This window comes from Terrapene carolina, unplaced genomic scaffold (genome assembly GCF_002925995.2).
Source record: "Terrapene carolina triunguis isolate 2854851 unplaced genomic scaffold, T_m_triunguis-2.0 Scaffold21, whole genome shotgun sequence".
Classification (NCBI taxonomy): Eukaryota; Metazoa; Chordata; order Testudines; family Emydidae; genus Terrapene; species Terrapene triunguis.
This window is the reverse complement of record NW_020664372.1, coordinates 24325311-24348086: the sequence shown is the minus strand read 5'-3', so window position 1 is coordinate 24348086 and position 22776 is coordinate 24325311. Positions and strand designations below refer to the sequence as shown.

General features: G+C 44.5%; 1 protein-coding gene across 3 annotated transcripts in view; it reads left to right on the top strand.

Moving 5' to 3' along the window:
* The window catches only part of TMTC4 (transmembrane O-mannosyltransferase targeting cadherins 4), a 72403-nt gene that overhangs the window by 16844 nt on the left and 32783 nt on the right, over positions 1 to 22776 (top strand). For all 3 annotated transcript variants that reach the window (XM_024205355.3, XM_024205356.3, XM_024205357.3), the window contains 4 exons: positions 15233 to 15330; positions 17551 to 17643; positions 20413 to 20574; positions 21588 to 21790. In XM_024205355.3, the coding sequence (XP_024061123.2) occupies positions 15233 to 15330; positions 17551 to 17643; positions 20413 to 20574; positions 21588 to 21790 (556 nt within the window). The remainder of the gene's footprint in view (positions 1 to 15232; positions 15331 to 17550; positions 17644 to 20412; positions 20575 to 21587; positions 21791 to 22776) is intronic.

Sequence of the window (22776 nt, the reverse complement as noted above, 5' to 3'; positions counted from 1 at the left end):
CTTCGCTTGAGAAAATATCTTGGGGCCCTATTTAACAGAAGTGTCTAAAAGAATACATTAATGTCTGATTATGAAGTTATACATATGTGTACAGAGCATTGAAAATCTGGCTATAGCATCTTAAGGTGCTTCTGTCAGAAATGTGGGTGGGGTTAAGTCCCTATTTAGTGGCTCTGTGAGTGCTGTGATAGAAGAACTTTGTTATAATACTTCTCTAAGATATGATAGACTACTGGCCACTTAAAATGATTTTTAATGGCTGCTGTTCACTTCTAAATGTTTGTGTAGCTGGTGACTATGCCAACTAAACTGAGCTTAATCAGGAAACTCTACACCATCACTCTCACAATAAATAGTCCAGACACCATCTTGTATTTTCTGTTTACTTCTCTCGCTACATATTTGTGTCAGGAAAGGTCATTGGAGGTTTTTAAAAACAAGTTAGACAAACACCTGTCAGGGATCGTCTAGGTGTACTTAATCCTGCCTCTGTGTGGGGGGATGGAGTAGATGACCTCTTGAGGTCTCTTCCAGATCTACATTTATGTGATTCTATATGCTATATTTCCCTGCAATCACTCTGTACTAAATCAAATAAATTAAAGGCAACTTTGTGCATGCAATAAGACCCTATATGAGACTTGTCTGCCAGTTTGTTGATGCTGGTAGATATGTGGCAGAGGTAGAACGCCACTAGAAGAACACAGGAACAAAAAATTAGCATGACTCTTGGAGACTTTAAAATAACAATTTTACTATGATGAGTAGACTGAAAATTATTGAAAAGAATGTTTAGGCTCTGATCCTACGTATTCTGAATATTTGTGCAATACAAAAAGACTAGCCAGGCTGTTTTAAGAAGCCTTGGTTACTTTATTAGCCACCTTGTGCAGAAACCTCTGCCAGCGATGTAGTGGGGGGACCCTTCATTGTGTAGAGGGTATTCAGAGTACTGCTTGGACAATCTATTTGAAACGATGAATTGCAGACAACTGTCTTCATGGTACTACTGACAGGAGAAAGAAAAAGTAAAGCTGGAGAAAAATTCCATGAAAGAAACAGTATCATCTTTCCTTAACCTCATCCTTGTCCCTTGAGGTCAGAAGATGGGAACTCTGTTTTCTGAAGCAATGTCTTGCGGTGGCTATGGGGCTAATCTTTGAAAATGCTGACTCTTGTGCTTTTAGCAGACTCCTATAGAGTACTTAAAACAGTGTGTTGTGTGGGATAGATGTGGCATTACATCAATACTAGTGACCTTCTAAGAATATTCAACGTTAACAGATACAGTTAGTCTTTATTAAGCTGGTTTATCAGGGAAAGCCCAATCTGCCTGCCTTTTATCTTCCAGGCCAATTCAGCTCTCCCAAAGTTCATAATGGCCCTCACCGTACCACCTTTGGCACTGTTTGGGGAAAACAATCAAGGCTTTCTTCATGCCCAAGAATTGTATCCAAGCTTTCTGCTCATGGCTCTCCCCAAATCTGAATTCAGTTGCCTTCTCCTAGGAGCCTTTCGTAACTGCCTCAGCTCATGCATCACAGATTCAGTCTGGGGAGTCATAAATGAGGGAATATTTGTTAAAGATGTAGTGAGATACTGTGGAAAGCAGTAGCAGGCCGCATGGAAGTTGGCAGGAGGAGCACAGGTGCAGGAGGGTGCTCCCCCCACCAGCTTACACACATATTGGCACAGGCTGGTTCTGCTCTTAAAGCGGAGTTCTAGTCTGAAAAGTGAGTGTAAAATGCCCACTGTATGCTTTGGTGTTTGACTGACTTTCAGAACAAATGTAGTTTTTGTAAGGAAAAAGATGTGGGTTCCACTTCTCCCCCACCAAATATCCCTGCAAACTCAGCCTCCTTAGACTCAAACTGGGTTCCTTCTTTCCACACACCTTCGCCAGTAATAAAGATGACCCAATTAGGCCCTCGGTGATACTTGTGGACCCATTGCCTTAGTGGGTTTTCACACTGATCAGAGTCTGAACAATTCTGCTGATATGCCAGCTGCACAACTGAGTGTGTACCCTGGGGGTCAGGCACACTTGTGCAGCCGGCACTTTAGTGTCCACTGCAGTGTCCTCGCTTCTTTTTTTAAGAGAGATAGCTAGCGTACAGCTGAACTGCAGATCACACCGCTGGCTGCAGTATAGATGTCCTCTTAACTGTGGTGGTTCTGCAGGGCATGCAGGAGTAAAAACAATAAAAACAAGGTAAGCGCATACGACTGAATGTTTAGAAAGAACAGACCTGTTAAGCAATAAGGTGTCTTTTTTACATTTTTGGGAGTCAGACCTGAAAAGGTCCAGAGAGGGAGCTGGCACTGCCTGGGAGGGGTGAAGTATTGAAGCTGTTCCAGGGGTGCGGGAAAGTAGGAGAAGTTGTCAACCTGGAAAACTTTCAGGAAAGAAGAATGTTTTTTGTGGTTTATATTCTAGCACGCTTGTCTAGTTTTGTTTACTTGTGACTTTTGTCTGGATTGTCGAACAGACAGACTCTGTTTTAACTGGAGCCTTTTGTATTATATTTAAGAAAAATGCATCAGGATATAGTGTATAATTATGTCTTGTGTGTCCCGGCTCTAAATTTCTCTTACTCCCTTTTCATGGTATTTGATGTCACTAGAACTCCTCCATAGAATATCATTATATTTACATGGCTACTAATCCATTTTCTCATTCTCTCCCTCTATTTTAAAACACATTTACCTGGGACTGAAAATCTACTCTGGCTTTTGGAAAAAGCAAGAGCTGACAACTGTTTGGATATAGTAGATCCTGTAAGACAGTTGTAAATTATTGACTTTAAGTTGGTTGAATTTTAATACACTGTACTTAGGGGAATTAATAAAGAGATCTATAATGTTCATCCTGCCTTGCTTTGTCCTCAGCCCTGTAATCAATCCTGTTGTGGGTGTTTTGCTCTGTGGATTTGTGATAATTGTGGGATGATATTAACTTGAGATTCACTGCATGTGAATAATATTTGGCCAAGATATTAACCAAAGGATTGTACACTTCGTTCCTATATTGTGCACATGCTAAAAGTGACTTTGTTCTGCTTTTGCTTTTTATTCAAAGTTTAAAGTTTCTGGTTAATATTCTTTTCCACCCACCTCTTACTGTCTTTAATGTGGTATAACATTCAAAGTAAAGTAGAGTGATATGCATTTGCGTGGTTCTACTACTCATATTTTGTTTGGACTGGAAATATTCATCTCTTCTACGTGAAGATTACCATTATAGTATTGAAGCAGACTCTGTGAACTATTTCTGTTAGTTGTTTTGCAGTTGGCAGATGACTGTTCTTTTGCCATTAAACACTTGGGGCCTGATTTTTCAGAGAGGGGTGTGTGTGCAGTTCATGTGTCTGCACATCAGGTGTCTCCTATGTGCATGGCTAATTTTGAAAATCTCAGCCTTGTTTTATTTCTCCTCTTCCTGTCTAAAATAATTGTGTAGCTTTTCTATGTAGTGTGAAATGAGTGGCGCATTTCTCCCCTGACATGGTTGTAGGTGAATGATAGATAGGGCTCCATATCTGTCACGGATTCCATGACTTTCCGCCACCTCTGTGACATCTGCAGCGGCCAGTGTGGCTGACCCTAGGGCTGGCCCCAGGGACCACCCAAGCAACAGCCGCAATGGTGGGAGTAGCTGCAGCTCAGCGGCTCCCGGCAGCGGCCCCGGGGGTGGCCAGAGCAGCAGCGGTTGGGTGGCTCTGGGGGCAGTTGGAGAAGCCGCTGCTCAGTGGCCCCTGGCAGCTGGTGCTGCTGTCCCTGTCTCTTCCCCCTCCCCCCCCCCCCCCCACAGGCCCCCCCTGGCCCCCCCGAACCACCCCCCCCCCCCCCCCCCAACTAAGATTTAATCAGGGGTATTTATAGTACAAGTCCTGGATAGGGCATGGGCGATGAATTTTTGTTTATTGCCCATGACCTGAACTTTTACTTTTACGAAAAATACACATGACTAAATCGCAGCCTTAGTGATAGATGAAGTGATCCCCTTGTAGAGCAGTTTACGTTTATATACTTAGATTAGGGATTCTTGGGATACACATATCCATTAGGACCTCAAAAGGCAATGGCACTCCCTGCTCTAATTTAGTCACTAAGGGTATGTCCATACTCTGAGCTGGAGGTGCAGGTCCCACTCGAGAAGATATACTCGCCCTAGCACTTATCGCACTAGTGTGCTAACGAGAGCGTAGCTGCGGCAGCAGAGCAGGTTAGCTGCACTGAGCACGCGTGCAGGGTCTTGGATGATTACATGATGGGGGCGGCTAGCCTCTCCTGCAGCTCGTGCTGCTGTGGCTACATTCTATTTTTAGCGCATTAGCTTGATGAGCACTAATGTGAGTGTGTCTGCTTGAGCTGGAAATCACCCTCCGCCCCCAGCTCGAAGTGTAGATGTCCTAAGAATATGTAGCTGAACTGAACAGCAGTGCTAGATGGAGCCAAAGAACTGGAGATGAATGAAGAGGTCTTGGTCTTAGGAAATTTGAGGTTAAATTCCAATTGCAGATACTATCCTGGTCTCTTTGGACCAGTGAGTTCTTACCTCAGGTCTCTGAAGCTGAAGGGAAAGTAGCCTAAATCAGTCAGCTGAGACTTGTGTAATGGAGCTTGAAAATGGACAGGTCTTTCCTTGAGAAAGGAAAGAAGGAAACTACACATGGTAACCAGAGGGCTGTGGGTTGTTTTACGGTATGTAGTTGGGTCATGCACTCTACATTAGTGGTCCCAAAGTTTTATATTGGTGACCCTTTTCACACAACAAGCCTCTGAGTGCAATCCCCTTTATAAATTAAAACACTTCTTTTTATATTTAACAGTATTATAAATGTTGGAGGTGAAGTGGGGTTTGGGGGTGGAGGCTGACAGCTCGTGATCCCCTGAGGTGTCATGACCCCCAGTTTGAGAACCCCTGCTCTAGATGATACTTTCTTCCTTGTTTGGTTGGCCAGTCCAAAACCTGAGTGGCTTATTGGTTCAGGACATTGCTTAATTTTTTTTTCTCTTGTTGAACCATAATAATAAATGTGAGGTCTCTCCAAAAGAGAAGAGTTAACTTTGCTTTCTTAAGTGCTGCGGTATGTCCCCTCAAAAACACGGCTGCTGTCACCTTACAATCCAAGCTGTCCATCAGTTGCAGTAGAAAAGCCTAGGGTCAATTAATTCCACAGTGTGGCGCACCCGGTGTATGCAGTATTACTTAGATATGTTCACCCACCACAGTAATCTGAATGGATGACCATCCCATAGTGGTTTTTCTCCAGCTCATGTGGGTTGGTCATTCAGTCACCTGGACTCTTGCCCTTATTCTTGTTTTAAGAAGCAGCAGTCTTAAGATCTCTTTATGTATAAGTGCAAAACACTGCATTGATTTCCAGCTTTTTGAACAGGAATTTAATGCACACTTTGTTTCTTTGGCTTATTTACAATCGTACCCGTCTGTTAGTGTGGCACTATGCCCACTCACAATATGGTGTTCTGCTTTCAACTAGGTACAGGTGCCAGCCAAAGATTGGTTTCCTTTTCTGACAGAAGATCTTAGTGGGAAGCAATGCAATGTTAAGGGAATGTGCTTCATTAAATTGATTACCTCGGTTGGTATGTGTATCTTATAATAATTATTAGCACTTATACTTTACAATGTTTTACACTTTCAGAACGCTGTTCAACAGTTAATTGATGGCATTGCTAAGTGCCTTTCTTCTGGATCTATTTTTCCAGCCTAGCTCACTACTGACACTTCTGCATGAAGAATAAAAATTATTGAGCCAAGGAAAAACACAAGAAAATGTATATTTAAATCTTAGAGTACAGTACTGTCCTTTTTGAGAGAGCAAGAGGAAATAAAGGGACTGGAATTGCATTTATAAAGGAGAGGAACTTGATTTTTATTTCTCTTTTCATGCTGAGCACTTTCAACATCTAGGAGTGCTTGTACTTAACCAGATTATACCTGGGATGCTGAGATGATTCTGGCTTCTGAGAATCAAGGTGTGCCCAAGAAGTAGTCTCTGCTTCTTGTGTATATAAGAGAGCAAAAAAAAAAGTAACAACAAATGTAAAATAGGTGTGATGTTAGCATCTATCTGGGACTGTGGCAATTCGAGCTGGAAACTTGAGCTGGTTTTCCCCTGGCCTCTGGCATTACAACACAATAGGAGCACGCATCCATGCTCAGGGGAAACATGAGTTTTATCTTACTTCATGTGGAAATTTTGCCCCCATATGTATGTGATGAGGATAGAAGGATGGAGAAAAATAATCTTGTTCTATTGTGGCTATCAATTTGAAAACTTTCTTTGTAGTAGATACTTTCTTTGTAGTAGTAGATACTCAAACATGAAATTACTCATCTTTGAAAACTGGCTACAATCCTTTATAATGAGGCTTTTAATTTTGCATTTGTTTCATATTCGTCATATTACAATAGTGCCTGGAGGGCCCAGGATTTGGGCCATTTTATTTGAGATGTTCTATCTACGTGTAGAAAGAGAGAGCCCCTGTCCCAAAGATCTTAATCTAAAGCGGACACCTGAACAAAGCGTGGGAGAAAGGAAGTATTATACCCCCATTTTACAGATAGGAAATCAAGGCACAGAGAGATCAAGGGTCACTGGGAGTCTGTGGCAGAGCTGGGAGCTTTGAACTCAATATCCTGAGTCCTAGTCAAATGCCTTAATCATAGGATCATCCTTTCTTTCAAGTAAGCAGAGTCGTTCAGTTTCCTAAGTCTGTATTTCCATGCTGGACTGGAATAACCCTTCAGTGGGGTACATACTAAGCCAAATGCATCCCTGGGTTCACTTATCAAAACCTTCAGCATAGTTACCCCAAAGATGAATTTAGCTTGTTTTTATGTTGTTTGCTTGTATACTATCCGTATTTCAAATAAAGTCCTTTCTGTTTGGCTGAGACTATCCAGGTGGTGTCAGGGATCAGGGTCTGCAGCAGACGCAGTCTACTGACAACCCAGCAAGTACAGCTGGCCTGCAGCAGGCTACTTGATTGACGACACCATATGATTGGTCAGGAAGGGTGGCTGACTTTTAAGCCCAACAGCAGCTCTCTGCCTGCTCAGTGCATATCATGCCTGCTGCTGCACTTGCTCCTGTTCCAGTTCCTGCTTCCAGTCCCTGCTCTTGCTCTGTTCCGCTCCAGCTTTGGCTCCTACCTCTCCAGAACTGATCCTCTGCTCTGGCTTACGACTCTGGTTGACCCTCAGTCTCTGGCATTCGGCTCCTGTCTTCAGTACCGATCCTCTGCTCCACCTCTGACTTACGACTCTGATTACATTCTGGCATTTGGCTATTGATTCTTGACTCGTTCCTGGCCTCTGCCCACCGTGGACCCAGCTCTAATCAGTAGACTGAATTTTCCCTTTAACCACATACCGCCCATGGCCCAGTCTCTAACAGTTGGAGCAGCCTCCCAAAATAACAAGGCTAGGGGTCCATCTCGCTGACATAGATCCCACCCAGGCCAGTCCTTCATTAGCAGAGTTGGTAGGGGCTCTATGAAACTTGCAGGTGCAGGGGACATCAGTGGGTGCCCCAATTCCAGCCCTCTGGGAACTGAAGATCCTGCTGCCAGAAAAATTTGACTATGATCGCAGCCAATTCTGAGCCTTCCTGAACCAGTGATGGCTCCTGTTCTTATGTCCCCTTTGTTCCCTACTGACCAGGCTTGGGTTGGGCTTATTAATTTATCGACTGGGGAAGTCTTGGCTTAGGCATCTGCCCTTTTGGAACAGTCCCGCCCTCCTGGGCCAGTTGGAGGGGTTTATTCAAGCAGTGTTCGTGATCTTTGCTGACCCTCACCGCTCTTGAACTGCCAAGGCTAAACTTCAACTGCTGCAGTAGGGGTGTTGATTCGTAGCCAAATTCCACCATCTGTCCATGGATGCTGAATGGAACGAGACAGCACGGCGCCACCATTTCCGGCTAGGATTGAACAAAGCTGCTGAAGATGAACTGGTGTGGTTCAAAGCGCCATCTAGTCTGGACATCCTGAATAATTTGTGCATTCGAATTGACAACCACCTGGCCAAGCTGTGCCATGAGCGTGGTTCAGCCCTCTGAACCCTGCCAACACCCTGGACTCTGACTCTTCAACTGTGCAGTTCGCTCCAGAACCCAGGTGGTTTGACCAGGTCTGCCCACGTCTACCTTTTCTAGAGAAGCACAGACGCCGAGTGTCAGGGCTGTTCTTATATTGCAGATACTTCTCAGTGTTATGTCCAGCAAAGATCATGCCGGTCGTTGGGTCAGGAAGATGCCAGGCCCCAGCCTCGATAGAGTAACCTGTGGTGGACCACTCTCATCCCTCCTTTGGAAATTCTTGGCTCCCACGTGCCATTGTTGGGACAACAGCAATCATGATTCAGCGTCTGACATCCCTCCGACTGCCACCGCAGATCCAGTTTTCTATGAGTCCCAAGATCCACCTAGAAGCTCTAGTTGATTCGGGGGCCTTGGACAATTTTCTGGGCTGGGACTTCAAGGCCCAAGTGATTCCTACTCTGTGCAAGAACTTTCCGGATCTCGTGGAAACCATTGATGCTTTGCTCCTGTCCTTGGGCCCAGTAATTCTCCAAACCATTCTCCTAACAGTTGTTTCTCTCCATGGGCATCGGGGAAACCCTCTAGTGAGAGTTAATTTGGGCCCCTGCTCTGTGGTCATCTCGGTCTGCCCTAGCTGTCTGCACATGACCCCAACATCCACTGGCAGAAAGGGATGATATCTTTCTGCTTGCAGTATTGCCCACAACCCTGTGTCCCAGAAGCCAGTAAGAGGGCTAGTACTCTGCAGCTTGTGCCATGAGCTGTGGAATCCCTACTCTGCATAAGCAAGCTCACAGCAGTGAAACACGCCAGGCCTGCCACAGACCAGTCTGCCGCTGTCATAATACTGCTCAAATATTATGACCTCACTGATGTATTAAAAAGGAAACATGGATGCCCTGCCCCCACACTGGAGATATGACTGTCACCCTCCAGCCCAGAGCTGAGATTCCCTTCCACTGTATATATGCCCTTTCTGAACTGGAGCTGCAGGCTCTTTGCAGATATGTGCAGGAGAACCTGCAGAAGGAGTTCATCCATCCATCCACATTCCAGGCAGGGGCTCCAGTCTTCTTTAAGGAGGAGGATGGGTCCTTGCAGCCCTGCATTGATTACTGGACACTCACAAGGTGACTGTTCGGAACTGCTATCCACTCCCTCCCATTCATGAGCTCCTAGACCATGTGTGCTCCGTTTGACTTTTTATGAAGCCATATCTGTGTGGGTCCTAGAACCTGGTATGTCTGTGAGAAGGAGATGAATGGAAGACTGCCTTCTGCACTCGGTATGGCCACTTCTAGTACCTTGTCATGCCAGTTGCCCTGTGCGTCCCCCAGCGACCTTCCAGCATTTTATTCATGACATCTTCTGGGACATACTGGATCAGTTCGTCATTTACTGATATCATCCCTATTTTTTTTTGAGGATCAGGTATGTCATGACAAACACATGCAAAGTGTCTTGAAAAAGCTTTGCCTGAATCATCTGTATGACAAGATGGAAAAATGCCAGTTTGATCAGAACACAGTGGAGTTTCTGGACTATGTCATCTCCCATAATGAACTGGCTATGGACCCACGTAAGGTGGCAGCCATCACACACTGGGCAGTACTAAAGTCTGCAGAATACAATGCTTTCTGGGCTTTGTCAATTTCTATAGGAGATTTATCAAGGGGTTCTCTGGTGTGGGCGCCCCAGCACCGACTTCCATGTTAGGGAGCATTGTTTATTTGTCTCCAGAACCACAGACTGCATTTGATCGCCTAAAGCAGAGATTCGTCTCAGCCCCATCTTGATCACTTAAACCCAGCCAGACCATTTGCAGTGGAGGCAGATGCTTTAAACTTTGTACTGGGACCAATTCTCACTAATGGCTAGCTTCATCCTTGTGCCTTCCATTCATGCAGATTTATGACATTTTAAACAGAGTTATTGAAAATTAAAGTGGCCTTTGAGGAGTGGTGTCATCTCCTGGAAGGTGCTAAATTCTCAGTCCAAGTTCTTACTGATTATAAGACCCTGGAATTCCTAAAGACAGGTCGGCCCTTGAATCACCAGCAGGCCTAGTGGTCTCTCTTCTCTACCCTTTGATTTCATGGTCACCACCTGCACCAGAGCAAGGAATGGGAAGGTGCACTCATTATCTAGAAAGGACAAGTGTTACGGCATGGAAACCCCATCCATGATCCCCAGACCTTAAAATTTTATTGTGGAGTGTGGTGCCGGCAATCTGATTCCCTCCATCGGGTCCCTGTTGCCCAATGAATCATTTGCGATTCAAATCCATTGGGCCCTAGAAGATACCAGCCATCCGACTGACTGGGCGTTCACGCGCCACAATGGGATCCTCTACCACAAGGAACGCATCTATGTGTCTGAGGGGCCACCCAGGCGCCATGTCCTAAGATTCTGCCATGACGCTCCTCTGGCAGGCCACTTTGGCCAATTCAAGACCCAGGACCTGGTGTCTAGAAGCTTATGGTGGCTAGCCTGGCGTGCTTCTGTAGCAACTTACGTGAGGTCCTGTGATCTCTGTGCTTGGACGAAGACCCTTGTGTCAGACCACTGTCTCTCCTGCAACCCTTGCCCACCCCATCTCAGCTCTGGACTTTCTTGTGGAACTGCTGCCCTTCTAAGGACACACTACAATTCTAGTGGTAGGGGATCTTCTTATTAAGATGCTGCATTTTGTACCACATTTGGGGCTTCCACACCGCCTGAGAGAGACACCTTCCTTTTTGAAGAAAATATCTTTTGCCTTTGTGGGTTACCAACAAGCATCATTTCTGATTGGGGATCCCAGTTTGTTTCTCATTTTTGACAGGAATTCCTGCGCCTTCCAAGAATTGACACCTGTACCGTGACTGCTTACCACCCAAAAACCAGTGGTCAGATAGAACAGATCATTTGGTTTCTGGAGCAGCACCTACACTGCTTATCTTTCACAGAGAATTCACCTACAACAGTGCCACGTGCGTCTCCACCCAACAGTCCCCCTTGGTTTGCTAAGCATGGGTTCCACCTTCGCTCCCCCCAAGATCCCCACCAAGTCCCCAGTGCCTGCCATTTCTGACTTTACTGCTTGCATCCACCAGGTGCACCAAAAGCTTAAACGCTGGTTAGTGGAAGCTAAGGCAGCCTACCAACTATATGCCAATCCGCACTGTCAGCCAGTCCCTAGCTTCTCAGTAGGGCATAAGGTCTGGCTGTCTGCCCAGAGCCTTAGATCTACTCACCTGTCTACGAAGTTGGACCACCAGTACTTGAGGCCCCTTTCAGATTATGGAACAGATTAATCCAGTAACCTTCAGGCTACAGCTATCGGAATCCTTTCAAGGATTGCCCCGTATTCCATATCTCCCTGTTAAAACCACATACTGCAAATCCCTTTCACTGCCCCACCCCACCGATAACCATTGAAGAGTAGGAAGAATACACAGTATGGCAAATTTTGGACTGTCACCAACCGTGGTGAAGGCTCCAGTAATTAATTGACTGGGAGGGATATGGCTCAGATGAAGGCTTGTGGGAATCTGGGGAACACATCCATGACCCTGACCTGCATGCTTTTCACTGCGCCTGATTGAAGAAAACATGCCCTGAGGCCCCCAGGAGTTCCACTTGGGCGAGGGGAGGGAGGATATTCTCAGGAATCAGGGCCTGCAGTGGAGTCAGGCTCCTGGCACCCCAATAAGCAAAGCTGGCCTGCAGCAGGCTACCTGATTGATTGCATCACCTGATTGGTCAGGAAGGGCAGCTGGCTGGCTTTTGAACCCAGCAACATTAGCTCTCTGGCTGCTCAGTGCATATCAAGCCTGCAGCCGCGCTTGCCCTCGTTCCATCCTTGCTCCTGCTTTGTTCCAGCCACAGTTCCTCTTCTGCTCCTGTCTCTCTGGTACTGATCCTTGGCTCTGTCCCTGGTTTATGACTCTGGTTGACCCGCCAGCTCTGGCATTAGACTCCTGTGTCTCGGTTACTGACCCTTGGCTTGTTCCTGGACTCTGCCCACCCTGGACCCAGCTCTGACTGGTAGGCTGAACTCTTTAACCACTAGGCCAGACTGCCCACAGCCTGGTCTTTAAAGGGTGGAAATAAAAACGCATTGCCCCTTTTTAAAAAGCATATGCAGTAACCTCAGCCTATCCTGATCACCATTCTCTCTTATATCCCCCTCCTTTCCCAAACTGGAAGGGGGAAGAAAATGCTGCACTGTTCAAGGGTATGTGTGTGAGATCTTGCTAACAGCATAAGGTTTCTCTTCCTACACCAGAGGTGGGCAAACTATGGCCCACGGGCCACATCCAGCCTGTGGGACCCTCCTGCCGGCCCCTGAGGTCCTGGCCCGGGAGGCTAGCCCCTGGCCTCTCCCCTGCTCTTCCCCCTCCTCCACAGCCTCAGCTCACTGCGCCACCAGCGCAATGCTCTGGATGATGGGGCTGCGAGCTCTTGCCGGGCAGCGTAGCTGCAGAGTTGCGGCCTGACCCGGTGCTCTGTGCTGCATGGTGGTGTGGCTGGCTGTCCTGGTGCTCTGGGTGGCGTGGCTGTAGCGCCGCCAGCTACCGGTGCTCCAGGCAGCGTGGTAAAGGGGCAGGTAGCGGGGGAGGGGGGGCTTTGGATAGATGGCAGGGAAGTTTGGGGTGGTGGTCGGGGGCTGGAGGTGTGGATAGGGGTCAGGGTGGGGAGCAGGGGGCCAGTCAGGAATGAGAGGAGCGGTTGGATGGGGCGGTAGGGGGCAGTCAGGGGCGGGGGGATCCGGGGGCGGTCAGGGGACAAGGAGGGGTGGGATGGGGCAGGGGTCCTGGGGGGGCCATCAGGGAACAGGGGGGGGTTGGCTGGGGCAGGAGTCCTGGGGCGGCTGTCAGGGGGTGAGAAGCAGGGGTGGTTGGATGGGGGCGGGGGCTGGGCCACGCCTGGCTGTTTGGAGAGGCATAGCCTCCCCTAACCGGCCCTCCATACAATTTCGGAAACCCGATGGGGCCCTCAGGCCAAAAAGTTTGCCCGCCCTTGTCCTACACAGTCAGTGCACTTCCAGGGTTTGTGTTAATAAAGATCTTTGGGTATCTCATGCATGAAAGGTGCCATAGGTGCTAAATATTATACTACTTATTATTTTAAGATAATTTCTATCCTGTTCTAGCATACTGCTTCTGATATTAATTTCACCAAAACACTCACCAAAACTGTCTGTGTTTAAAAAAAGCCAAGTACCCCCCAAACATCCTCCCCCCGCCCCCTCAAATAAAGCCTGATCCAATTGTCTGGACAAAAATATTCTGAAGGCAGGATATGGCAATGGAACATGAAACCATAAACATTGATTTGTTCTAGGTAGTCTCAAAAATCTATGTCCCTGTATTGTTTTGAACAATCACGTGTTTGGTTATGCCATACAAAATCAGCTGTACTTCTCTGAAGTCCAAACGTACTGAATACATAAGTGTCTCGAAACAGTTGGGCATGTTGTGATGTAGAATTGTAAATGCCCGTCGATCCAGCGGGTTATGTAGACAAGCCCTCAGTTACAATGTTAATTACTCCTGGGGAATTCTGTCACTGCACATGCATAGAATTCATGTCCCCTGCAGATTTCTTTGCTTCCATGCAGAAAAATGACTTTCTGATGGGGAAACAAAGGGAGGCTGCAAGAGCGGTCACAGTCACGCACCCCTTCCCAGCAGCTTGGGCACATTGTTTCTGGTGCCTTGGAGCAGCTGGTGGAGAGGTAAATCGCTGCCAGGGGCTGGGGACGCCCCAGCTGGTGGCTCTTACCTTGCCGGGCTCAGCATGACAGGACTTCCTCTTCCCCTACAAGGAGCAGCCGGGCCCAGGTCAGACCCACCCCCAGAAACCTTCCCTGGCTGCAGGAAACTCCGAACCCCATCGCTCCTCAGCCATGGGGAAAGGGGTCACTGTACAGGAAGCTGTTCCCCAGTTCATCCAACCCCTGTGCATCCAGCCTCCCCCATCCCCAACCCCCCCATTAAGCCTCATCCCCTGCACCCAGACCGTGTCTGCACTCAAACCACCACCCTGCTGAGCCCCATCCCCCACCAGGTGAGCCCCCTGCACTCAAACCCCTCTCCTGCTGAGCCCCAACCATAGGTCCTGGAACTGGGGATGCTGCCTCACCCCTGGCTTGAAGTAGTTTCCATCATATAGAGGGTTTACAGTTTGGTTCAATGGCTCTCAGCTCCTCCACTATACAAATTGTTCCAGCACTCCTCGCCCCAGCCACGTTCACCTGCAGAGTCCCATTGCCCCAGCACCTGGAACCCCCCCGCCCAACAAACCCCTGTGCATCCTGAGCCGCATCTGGACCCCCCCACTGAGCCACCCACACCCAGATTGCCCCAACAGAACCCTCTTGCCCCGCACCTGGATCGCCCCACACTAAGCCCCTTCACAATTAGATCCTGCTGGACTGAGCCTGCCTGCCCTGCAGCCTCACCGCCGTGTCTGTGTCCCGGGCGGGGAGGGGCTGCAGTGTGATCTCCCACCTCCATGCAGCCAGTGGTCTTTGCTCCTCACTGCCATGCTGGAGCCTCCACATTTATTCATTGACAAAATTTGCAGAATTTTAAAATATTGTGTGCAGAATTTTCATTTTTTGGTGTGGAATTCCCTCATGAGTAGTTAATGGAGTATTCTGATGTACTACTTAAACAAATCAGCCTTGCAGGTGCTTTTAACCCAGTGCACCTTTCAGATTAAGCAGCAGTTAAAATCTGACTCACATGGATGATACCTCACATATAATAATTAGGAGGAATTTTACTTTCTTCTTCTCTGACAGCCTGGGAGAGTGGCCAATAATAACAGACCTGTAGCCGGGAATGATAAACTTGTGTCTACGGAGCGGGGATTAGTCTTTGAAGATAATGTATTGTGGAAACCTATGTGGAGCCTCTGCCACACTAGAATTGGAGAGACTAGAATGTCTACCAAACAGGAAGATATCTAATGTGCACTAAATAGCTACTGCCAAGGGACTAATGCAAGTATATTGCTATTGGTGCCTTCTAGTCTTAAAAGGTGAATCTCTCGCTTGGCATGAGAGAGAAGATTTAAAGAGAAAATGAATAGTGTGCTTTTTTTAAAGTAAAATTTCTAGTGTCAATTTAGGTTAATGTACCATTCAATGTCCTATTTTACATTGACAGATAAGGAAGGGAACCATTTTTCTATACTCTGGGTACTGGCGAGTGTTCTTCTTGGTGCAATAGCCATGCTGTGCAAAGAACAAGGAATTACAGTACTGGTAAGGTCTCTTCATAATCCACTAAATTCTGTCCTCAGCATCCATAAGCTACTACTGCACACATGCTGCTGCAAATCTTCTCCACATCTGTAAACAACTTAGACTGTGCTTCTGCACTAGTTAGTCTAAGAAAATTGGCTTATGAATGTTAAACATTGACCTAGCCAGGCTCTGTGCCCAGTGCTTCTAATGTGATTCCTTTTGTGCTTGTTTGCGTCTCTGAGAGTAGCTTGCATGTACCTATAGAAGTCTCTACTTGTCTGCTTTGTAGATATTATAATACCAGTTTTAGTTTGTGCCACATTGGATGCCTGTGTTCTTGCATGCCTGACTGTCCTCTTGGGCCCACGATACCAGCAAATCTACAAAGGGATTGTTCATAGATTAAATGAACAAGACTGATAAATGGCTGCTAAAGAAGTTTTCGTATGCCCCACATCCCTTTTTCTTAAAGGAATGGTTGACACTGCCTAGTTAGAAGTAGCTGTTCTGCTTATCACTCTTATTAATTCTCTTCCTTATTTTAAGCACGTATCTAAATAGGAGCCTTCTTTTTTTGAGTTGATGTGCTTCTGTATCTTTTTACTCACCTGAGGTCGTCCTGTTTGTGATGACCCTATTGCTTCAACAGTAGCCTACTGAGATGCCAGAATTGGGGTGTATTTCTACAGCTGGAGAATGGCTTCAGCTAGAACTGGGAGGGATGGAGTAGTAGAACAGTAGTAGTAGTAGAACAGAGGAATACTTAAGGAATGAAGAGCCTTGTTCATATTATTCTTGGTATAAAGAAGAGAAAACAAATGACAGTAAACATATCCTGGAGCGTAAGCAGAATTGTTTTTAAATAGACTATCTTTCAAAGGCATGTGTGGGAGACACAGAAGTGGCTCTCTAACTTAAGATGTGCTGTGGTTGTTTCTCATAGTAGCATGACAATAATGTTTGAGTAGCAGCCTCATCTTTTATTTTCTGGCTGTCTTTGTTGGATGTTGCATTGTTAGGATGATTATATTCATCCTCAAGCTCAGGGATAAGGGTTTCACAGTAAGAGAAGCACAGGCCAAAGGGAGCAAAAACAAGGGTAAAGAAGAGCCATAGAAGCCACACACAAAAATGAATAGTGCCTCATGCTGAAATGCCCCTTTCCAACTGGATCCCTGCCTCCCTCTCTTCCTCAATAAGCCAACCACGTATACTGCCTGCTGGCCTCCTTGCATGGAGTCACTCTGAGGTTCATGCCAGTTTCCCTCTGATTCCTGTGGCTGACAGAGACTGATTTTGTCTTTGCCTCTTAATGAGTAGAAACCCTTACCCTCACCTAGCAATGTGCTTCTGCTAGTTCCTTGTAGCCCTTAAGACACTAGATCATCTACAAAGATAATATTAGGATGCTAGCTACATATCCCTCATGCATAAGTGTTAAAAATTACTGAACATTTTTGGTGGGGTTGGGATGTATTTGGCGTAGAATATGCCATGAAAATAGCATGTCAGAATAAAATGGTTACTGGAGCAGATGGATATATGGGACCTGATTCTGATCTTGTTTTCACCAGTGTAACTCCATCAACTTAAGTTGAATTACTCTTGACGTTAAGGTTTTGTCCGGCAAAGTGCTGAGAAACAAAGGCTGAATGCCTTCAGATTCTATAGAGGTCTATAGAATTTTGCCAGAGGTTTTCATCACCTTACAGGATCGGGCACTTACATTGGTGTAATTCCAGTGAGAATCCTGCCTGGATCCCCTATAACTCTAAGCCATTGCTCTGGCAACCTGTGTGACCATTTAAAAAGAAAAAGGTGATTTGAACCCATCCAGCCAAAATATGCTTGATGCTTCACTGGTGCACAGTGAGAGGTAAGGGATGGGTGGCTTTTAAAAATCCACTTTATTGCACTAGTCCCTATGACTGCAACCCCTGGGCTGCAAAAAGGGTTGGGAGGGCAGAGAGGAGGTGGGGTAATGTTCTCATGCCCCCCATTACACATGCATAGGCCAGGAGGCTGCCTGGCCATGCACAGGGGTGCATGCGGCATCCTGTCCAGTGCTGAGGCATGGTCTCCTGCAGTGTTCTTTCTTTTTCTTGGAGCACTGACTTTGTCCATTTGTAACAAGTTCAGAATCAGAATTAAGATGCACGATTCACTATAGAAGTAGGATTTTTAAAATACCCTTTTAATAAATGAATTCTGCTTTCTCTCTTTCTCTTGGTTATTTAGGGCTTGAATGCTGTATTTGATGCTCTGGTGATTAACAAACTAAATATTTTGGAACTTATTCAAAAGGTACTACATAAGGACAAGTCATTGGAGGTGAGTGTGCTCAGTCTCAGTTCATTCTAGCTCTCCAGGCAACAAAAAAGATGCCATTTTCACAGTTTTGTATGTGCTGGGAGTGCAATCAAAAACTAGATATAATTTCAGAGTCAGCAAAACAAGGCAATGATCTGGAACATCTTTTCAGCAACATGAGTGATCATGGTAGAGCACTGCTGTACCCAGCAAGACTTAAACGCCTGCATTTCATAGCTCTTTTCACAGCAATATATAAAGAACTGATGTCTAAGTATTTAAGAAAGCTGGCTCTAACGTATGGAATCAGTCCAAGACCAGTCAAATGGATGTTGACAACATCCGATTGGCAAAGCGAAGAGTGAATTATTTATCCAGGTTTACAAAACAGATTTTAAGGCAGAAAAAGCAAGAGTTACAGCATGCACAGAAGTACTTGTTATGTAAGAGAATAATTTTCTCTTTTGGCAATCCAGCTCAAATACTTTCTTTCCCCCAGAACACAAATTGCCAAGAAAGAAAGAAAGAGACCTCCTAGTTATCTAGACATAGAAGCTGTGAATGAGAACCCAGTTAATCCACTGGCAGTCACTGGAGGATAAACGGGTGTCTACAGTGAACCCTAATTCATCCATTATCAGCTCAGATGGAATCTGGCATGTCACATGTGCAGTGGCAAGCAAATCCCAGAAATAACAAGCATTGGGTAAACTTTTGACTGCAACTGGATAGTCCCTCGAGAGAAGAGAATTACTAATGACAAACTAATTATCTGTCCCTCCTGTGGAGGGTTCAACAAGGCAGAAAAATCTTCATTGGACTTTGCATGGTGTAAAACTGCAGAGAACCGTTGCTCATCTGGTGCTTAGTTTAAGCCCTGTGGAGCTTCCATAAACTCTGCAAGGATGAAATGTGAATGAAAGGCCCTTTGGAGCTTAAGGAGGGATCTCAGTAAATGGGAGTGGACTCTGTAGAATTGAATCAGCCAATTTGGGCAAAGATATCTAGCTCAAAGGAAAGGGGTAGTTCTAGCAGCAAAAAGGAATGCCAGAGCACTCAACAGTGTAAGTTGACTGTCAGTCAGTTTAAGAAAAGTGAGGAGTCTTGGGATTAGTAGGGGAATAAAGCAGAACCACTTCAGAGTTTCATTGAGGAAAATGCTTCAAAGATAAACCTTTTATAAGTGACGCTCTTTAAAATGTGAAGAGTTTAAAGCATTGTTTCGGTTTACAATTTTAAATCATTAGGGCTATGTGTGGAAAACTTCAAATGCCAGTTATTTCATGAAAATACGATGGAAAATATTAATAGCTCATTAATTTTAACTTCTCCCACCTCCAAAAATTGTTCTGATCTGTGCATGGAAACGTTGTATACAGACGGTTTCAAGTATCTTACAATTTCTTCCCCCATCCCCTAGGAGCCTAAAGAAACATTAAACTTTTTTTTACCACAATTTCAGATCCAGACCCTCTTTTCACATTTAAGCCTCAACCCTTGGCATAAGAATTGGACAAAAGAGCAGTGACATTTCTTCTAATTTTTGTTTATTTTAAAATTTTCTCTCAATTCATGATTTTCATGAAAGATAAACTTCCCTAACCACGTAGTGGAGAGTGACCTGAAAATGAGGTCATAATGGAACACCAGAGGCAGTCTTAAGGATGGAATTCTTGCCTCGTTTCTCCATAATAAATCCTGTATAAACTGCAATAATACATTTTACAGTAAAATATAGGTTCCTAAGTCACTTGGGTTTAGTCATGCTTTTAATAATTTTACCACAGTTTCCTCCTTTTTCCCTAATTTTTAACTGTGGAACTTTCATGTATCAACTCATATAATTTTTACACTGAATAGATTTAAATGGAGAAAAACACTTGTTTTGGTACAATATCATATAAAAATATCTGTTTTAAAACAGAACGCTAGTTAAATATTTCAGTTGTATTTAATTGAGATGTTTTTTAAATTAAATGCTCACAGTACATTATCATTAATTCTCAGAGTATTGATCTTTCCAACATGCTGTATGCATACTTACATGTATGTTCTTCAAATCCCCTGACAGAAACTGACTTGAGAAATAACTTAAACTTCCAGAGATTGTTAGAGACGCTTCTTAAAGAGAAATTGTTTCCTTTGTAATTCATTATCAATAAAACTTTGTTTGCAATGAGTCTTTCTTTTCAAATTAATCAATGAAGACCACAAAATAAAACCAGAGAGAAGGGAATCCTCAGCCCTTATTATTATTTTGTTTCTTGATTATTTGTTTCCCAACGCTCCTACAACAGTGGCTCTCAAACTTTTTTTTCCTGGTGACCCCTTTCACATAGCAAGCCTCTGAGTGTGGCCCCCCCCCTAAATTAAAAACACTTTTTTATATATTTTACACCGTTATAAATGCTGGAGGCAAAGCGGGATTTGGGGTTTGACAGCTTGCAACTCCCCCCCATGTAATGACCTTGTGACCCCCTGAGGGGTCCCGACCCCCAGTTTGAGAACCCCCTGCCCTACAAGATATATCAGATGCTGTACAATCAGAAGGCACAGTCCTTCTTCTGAAGAGCTTCTTTCTTATTCTTTATTTATAATAAATATTTTTGCCATAAAGCAAGTAAATACCCATGCAATAGAGAATTTGGTTCAATGGCTGTAAAACATTTATTCCCTTCGATATTTAGAATGCACAAATACCATCTTCTCTCCAGCTATTTCTGTTTTAGGTGGGTGGGAACAAGATCTGAAGGTGTTCATAATTTGTCCTGTTGTTGTTTTCTCCTGTAGAATGTTGGGCTGTTTAAAAAGGGACTCCTCTTCAGGATAACTCTTCTGTTGTCTGGAGGGGTCACTATGCTCTGCATGCGCTGGAGAATTATGGGCACAGGACCACCCGCTTTTACTGAAGTAGACAACCCAGCTTCATTTGCAGACAGCTTGTTTGTGAGAGTAAGTCACAACCTGTCATACTTCCGCAAGTTCAAAAAAACTGGGTCTTTAAAAGGAAAGTTCAATTTTACTTCAGCACTTCAAAAAAAAAAAAAATCAATAAAATGAGTGTTTCTTGTATTTGTGGACTGTATGATGAATCACCTTTTTAGTAAATCTTGTGTGGTTTTATTTAATGTACTGTGTGTTTTCTTCCCCTCTTTTCTATGTTCATGGGAGAAGGGATACAATCCTTTTGCTGTCCTTTCCCTTAACAAATATTGAAAGTTGGTCCTGCACTTTTCCTTCACCTTTGAATAAAATAACACTATGTTCTGGCTGGGTACATGGCTTTGTATTGTTGTGGTGTTTTGTTTTGTTTTGGTGCCTTTGCCTACGGTGGGTATGTCTACACTGCAATAAAAGACCCGCGGCTGGCCCAAGTCAGCTGACTTAGCTCGTGGGGCTTGAGCTTCGGGGCTATAAAATTGAAGTGAAGATGTTGGGGCTTCGGTTGGTCCCTGGGCTCCGGGACCCTCTCCACCTGTGGGGTCTCAGAGCCCGGGCTCCAGCCTGAGCTCAAACGTCTACACTGCAGTTTTATAGCCCTGCAGATGGAGCCCAAGTCAGAAGACACGGACTAGCTGTGGGTCTTTATTGCAGCGTAGACATACCCAATAATAAAGCTGAGCTTTTTTCACATTGCCTCATGTTTTGGGAGATTGTCCCACCCAGATCCACATACATAGAGGACTGTCTATTGGATCTCCCATCCTGAATAGGAGAAACATCCTGTGCATGGAAAACGTTTTTGATAAAAATCATCATATGATTTTAAAAAAATGCAAAATGAATGGACCTGTACGTAATTAGAATCATGCAGCATTTGAGTTAGGACACTTATTATTTTAAAAGATACATTTTTGGGGGTGTAGGGGAAGGGAAACAAAGATCACAAAGAGTGCTGAAGTTAGATTTTGGGTTTTTTTGGAAGTTTAGTATCAAATAAATGTTTGTTTTTCTTTGACTGACAGGCTATAAACTATAATTACTACTATTCGTTGAATGCATGGTTGCTGCTGTGTCCCTGGTGGCTGTGTTTTGATTGGTCAATGGGCTGCATACCCCTTATTAAATCAGTCAGTGACTGGAGAATAATTGCACTAGCAACACTTTGGTTCTGCCTAATTGCCCTGATATGCCAAGCTCTGTGCTCACAAGACAGCCATAAGAGAAGGTAAGAGACAGTGCTGAATTTTAAATTCCACAGTAGGTTAAATACAGTATTATTTTGTTAAATCCAGTACTGATCATTTTAACAATTCAGTGGAACCAATATCTAGCAAATGTATTTCAAATAAATATTTATAGCTATTATTGCAGTTTCATCCCAATTTGGGCATTAACTACTGGGAAGCAAACTTGTAGAAAGAGGTATGGATGGCTGCTTTATTTTCCTCCTGAGATGGCATTTTGAGATCCTTAGCACTGTAGGTGGTAAAAAGTAATTTGTGGTCAGAGCAGAGTGTAATTGATGTATGTTGTGCCCCTCTTTTTACAATTCTTTTTTTCCTTCTTTTGTAATAACAAAAAAGGGGGCCTTTTTTGAAAAGATGTAGTGATTCTGGCCATTGATTAAAAATAAAATGCTATCCCAGAGTGATTACTCTTTTATCAATGAAGGGTTATTGAGAAAATAATTGGGGGGGAAATTGTACTTTATAGAAAAGAAAACCAAAAGCTTCTATAAATAGAAGCCTTTAATATGATAAAAGAATTTAACATCTCTCATGATATGTTTAGGTTGCACTTTTTGGATGTCCTTAACTGATAAATTTGCCAGCTCTTTAAAATTATATAAACAATTTAATCCCAATGCCATCCATTGTTCAAATTTTTATCTTCTGCAGTGCCAATTTTTCCCTCTAAAATGTTAATCTATTATATATTTCCCTTTCCTCCATGCTTTTACTAGTTTGCACAGCCTAAGACATTAGTAAGTCAATACTCTCATTAATACAGAGGCAGAAGCAGTGAGACACACACACCAGAGTATGGTTAAATGCAGAAGCTGCAATTTTAATAAACTACCGTATATACGTGATCATAAGCCGGTTCGTTTATAAGCCGATCCCCCTGAGATGGATAAGTAAAAATGGAAAATTTTTATGACCCATGTGACGGGTTGGATCACAGAAACCCCCTTGGGAGCTGCCACCCGAT